At 38.8% G+C, this 5,072-nt stretch overlaps 1 protein-coding gene across 1 annotated transcript; it reads left to right on the forward strand.

Moving 5' to 3' along the window:
- Positions 1–3,943: 3,943 nt before the first annotated feature.
- On the forward strand, positions 3,944–4,321 carry LOC122694629 (transcription initiation factor TFIID subunit 13-like). The gene has a single exon (XM_043903598.1). The coding sequence runs from the start codon at positions 3,944–3,946 to the stop codon at positions 4,319–4,321; it is 378 nt and encodes a 125-aa protein (XP_043759533.1).
- Positions 4,322–5,072: the final 751 nt, after the last annotated feature.

Here is a 5,072-nt window from a genome sequence, read left to right on the forward strand (position 1 = left end):
AACAGAGCACTGCAACTAGTGAGCCTGCTCATCACAACTAGAAAGTAGCCCCTGTTTGCCTTCAACTACAGAAAGCCTGCGTGCAGCCATGAAGACCCAATGCAGATAAAAATAAATAATAAATGACATTTAAACATTACTAGCAATGCAAAGAGGCAAGAAAATATTACCAATAATCAGAAGAAAATAGAGTCAATGAAAACAGACCAGATATGACAGAGATGATGGAGTCAGAAGACAAGGGCTATAAAACAACTACTCTAAGTATTACAATAAGATAATAAAGAGAGAATTAAAAATACAAAATAATCAAATGGTAGATCGAGAGAAGATAAATATAACTACAATAAACATTTCACAAGACACACGGACTCACAGATTTAATAACACACTCTTCTGTGCATAATAGGATAGTAGAGTGATCACAATCTCAAACATTGCTAATGGGGATGTAAATGGATATCATCCTTCTGAAGGGCAACTTCTTGGTAACATCTAACAAGATCACAGGCTTCCCCGGTGGCTCAGATGGTAAAACGTCTGTCTGCAATGCAGGAGACCCAGGTTCAATCCCTGGGTCAGGAAGATCCCCAGGAAAAGGAAATGGCAACCTACTCCAGCACTCTTGCCTGGAAAATTCCATGGATGGAGGAGCCTGGTGGGCTACAGTCCATGGGTTGCAAAGAGTCAGACACGACTGAGTGACTTCACTTCTTCAACAAGATCACAAGTGTATCTACCCTTTGAGCCAGCAGTAATGTTTCAGAGAATTCATTATTCAAGTCTACTTGCACACAGGCAAAATAATGTAGGGGAAGGTTAATCATCTCCTTATTCGCTTTAGCAAAATATTGGGGGAAAAAATCTAAATGTCCATCATTAGATGACTGGTTAAGTACATCATAGTAAATTTATTCAAAGGAATAGTCTACCATTGTAAAAAGAATGAGGAAGTACTCTGTTCTGATATAGAAAGATTTCCAAAATACAAATTTAAAAGCCAAAATTAAGAACAGTGCGTTTAGTATGCTCTCTTTACATGCATTCACTTTGTTGGCTTGTTCATGAGAAACTCTAAATCATATGACAAATGAATACCATGGTCTCCAGGAAAGATGTGTGTAGGAACTAGAAAGACTGGAACAAGACGAAGGTTTTCATTCTCTACCTTTCTATTTATTCTAAAAATTGAAGTGAAACTAAAGCAATTACAAGTTCTTGGAGACAGTAAGTATTAGTACTATCTTATAGGAAGTGATTTGTCTTTAGGGGTCCAGAAACATAAAAATATCCATGACCTTTTCCCCATTAATTATTCTCCTGGAAATTTACTCTCTGGGAGGAATTCAATAGGGACTTCCTTGGTGGTCCAGGAGTTATGAATCTGCCTTCCAATCAATGCAGGGGATGGGGGTTCGATCCCTGGTGGAGGAACTAAGATCCCACGTGACACACGGCCAAAAAAAAAGAAAGAAAGTTGAACTCATAGACACAAAGAATAGAATGGTATTTGCTAGGGGCTGGGGGATATATATATCTAATGTATAACATAGTGACTGCTGATAATGCTGCATTATATAATTGAAATTTATTAAGAGAATAGAACTTTAGTGTTTGCACCAAAATAAATTTGTTGTTGTTGAGCCACTCAGTTGTGTCTGACTCTTTGTGACCTCATGGACTGCAGCACACCAGGCTCCTCTGTCCTCCACTATCCATGGAGTTTGCTCAAATTCATGTCCATTGAGTTGGTGATGCTATCTAACCATCTCATCCTCTGCCATTCCCTTCTCCTTTTCCCAAATAAATAAATAAATGGTAAATATGTGAGATTATGGATGCGTTAACTCAATTGTGGGAGTCACTTCACAACATACATGCATAATCAAATCATTAAATGTACACTTTAAATTTATTAATATTAAAATTTTATTTATCAACTATATTTCAATAAAGCTGGAAAAAAATATTTGGGAGCCAAAGTACTCGTGTCCGACTCTTTGAGACCCCATGGACTGTAGCCTGTCAGGCTCCTCCGTCCATGGGATTTTCCAGGTAAGAGTACTGGAGTGGGTTGCCATTTCCTTCTCCAGGGGATCTTCCCGACCCAGGGATCGAACCCGGGTCTCGCGCATAGTAGGCAGAGGCATTTACTGTCTGAGCCACCAGGGAAGAGCCCTTATGGGGGTTAGCCACATCCATATCCTCTGATATAGCTTACTGTACGTGTGTACCATCCTCTCATTTGCTTACTAAATATGGCATGCTAGATTTTTTCTTCATGCCAAAACAATTTATGTCCATTGCAGAAAATGTAGGTAATGTGGATAAACAAAAGAGAAGAAAAAATAATATGAAAACCACCCAAAATTCTGCCACCCAACAATGTTACCTTTTTGTACACTTCCTTTCCATGTAACCAGAGAGGAGACCTACAGTGCATACTCCTCCATCTAAAAGAATTTCCCCTCTTACAGCCCCTGCTGCTAATGCTGCCTTAGTTTATACCACATAACTCCATCCCACAGGTCACCAGGATTAGACACCCTCCCTGTATTAGTCAGGGTTTAGTCAGGAAAGCAGACACCACCCTGGGTTTTTCAAACCAAATAAAGGAAATTGGTTCCACAGGAAATGGAAAAGCTGAGAAGCCAAACACAGGATGGTGAGGAGACGGAAGGTTAGCAACTGGCCAGAAACAACCGCTGCTCTGGGCAGAAGGGACGGCAGGAGAAGGAGGTTTTATCAGAGCACAGAGTCTGGGGCCAGCAGAAGGAGCCAGAACCAAGGAGGCGGGGCGGGGGGGACTTCCAGGGAGCTGGAATCACAGAAGCAGGGTCTGTTGGTGGGGGAGAGGAGACTTCTTGGGAGAGAAGTAGCCACAGTCAAGGACCTCACAAGAAGAGAGAAAGAGGGGAAACTATCCCAGCCTTTTCCCTCCTCCTGTTCTCCAGCCATCTGTCTTCCCTTGGCCAAACTTACCTAGAAGGCTCTGGGCTAAAGAGCCTGAGTAGTGATGGGGAAGGGGACAAGGGAAGGGGGAACCTATGTAGTATTTTTTTTTAGTTAATTAATTAATTTTGGCTACACTGAGTCTTATTTGCAGCTTGCAGGATCTTCCATCTTCCTTGTGGCATGTGGGATCTTTAGTTTCAGCATGTGAACTCTTAATTCCCACACCAGGGATTGAACCCGGGGCCCCCTGTATTGGGAGCACGGAGTCTTAACCACTGGACCACCAGGAAAATCCTACCCATGTAGTATTCTTACCAAAAAGGTTTAAGCTGAATCTAATCAAGAAGAAATAATCAGGCAAATCAAATTGAAAGAAATTGTGCAAAACAGCTGTCCTAGACTCTCCAGAAAGTCAACGTCATAAAAGATGAAAAATAGCCAGAGAACTTGTCTAAATTAAAAGACATTGGGGAGACATGAAAACTAATTTCTGTGTGCGCTCATTATTTGAATACTGGATCCAAAAAAATAATATGTAAATTGTGGAAATATGAATCTGAGTAGCAGATTAGATTACAGTTGTATATAATTGCTAAACTTCTTGAGTGTGACTGTTTGACTGTGGTTATACAGGAGAATGCCCTCAATCTCAGGAGATATACACCAAAGTATTTGATATCTTCAACTGACTGCATACATATATACATGGAGAAAGAAAGTGTGATCAAGTAAATGTAGCAAATGATAAAATCAGTGACTCTAAGGAAAGGGTCTATTGATTTTCAATGTACTATATGTGCGATTATTCCAAAAACTGAACGGTTTTCAAACTAAAACCTTGAGGAAAAAATTAGGCTTTGGCCAGTGGAATAAGGTGAAAAAGATGAACTGAACCAATCAGTTCTTAGGAATTTGAACCTAAAAGCATTAAAAGAAACTGTTAGCTCCAAGGGAGGTAGGTGCACTGCAGAAGTGGCTGGCTGGTGGGATGGCAGATGAAGAAGAGAATCCCACCTTTGAGGAAGAAAATGAAGAAATTGGAGGAGGCGCAGAAGGTGAACAGAGTAAAAGAAAGAGAGTTTTTTCTAAAGAATTAAGGTGTATGATGTATGGGTTTGGAGATGACCAGAATCCTTATACTGAATCAGTAGATATTCTTGAAGACCTTGTCATAGAGTTCATCACCAAAATGACTCATAAGGCAAAGTCAATTGGAGGAAGTCATGGTCGGGTACAAGTTGAAGATATCATCTTCTTGATTCGAAAGGAGCCAAGAAAGTTTGCTAGGGTTAAAGACTTGCTTACTATGAATGATGATTTGAAACGCGCTAGAAAAGCATTTGATGAAGCAAACTATGGATCTTGACACCTATTGTACTTTCTGAAGCTTCATTATCTTCTGGGGAAACCATACTTAGTAACTATATTTTCCACAGTAAGGTCCTGATACCTAACCATGTGAATGAAAAACGGAGAACCACAAAGTTTTCAGGCTTTATTTTCACACCTTCAATTTTAAAGTGATATATGAGCCTTTAATTGCCTGCCATTATATTACCATACTTGAATTACTTATTGGATTTTAATGACCACATGTAAGTCAAACTATCTTTGGATTGCAGACCATTCAGTTTCTTCTGCCTCTTGACCATGTCAATGGTAAATTAATATTTATATATGCCATTAATTATATTGGGCCATTGTAGGTTGTGCTGTAGCTGTTTAATATGTGAAATCTAAATGGAACCTTTGACTTTGATAGCTAAGATGTGTTTCATGTATTTCTAAAGCTTTTAGACTGCAGTAGTATAAGTTATTAAAAGATAGTGAACTGGTTTAGGTTTCTTTTAAGAAGAGAATGATATTAGAAAATATAGCCTTTTGTAGGAGTGTTTATTTGTCTTAAGATAATTTGTTTTAATACTCTTTAGATAACAAGAGTGATTTAATTTTAATTTTTTATTTTTTGAGAAACTAAAAATTTCCTATGAATATTTCTGTGTTGGAAGACTTACTGGATTAAACATCTTTGGGGTTTATAATATACTATTCATCAGGTTTTTAAAAAATTCATTTCCCCAGGTTAGATTAAAACTTCTGAAAGTGCTTTCAGTAGC

The sequence above is a fragment of the Cervus elaphus genome, chromosome 5, assembly GCF_910594005.1.
Source record: "Cervus elaphus chromosome 5, mCerEla1.1, whole genome shotgun sequence".
Classification (NCBI taxonomy): Eukaryota; Metazoa; Chordata; class Mammalia; order Artiodactyla; family Cervidae; genus Cervus; species Cervus elaphus.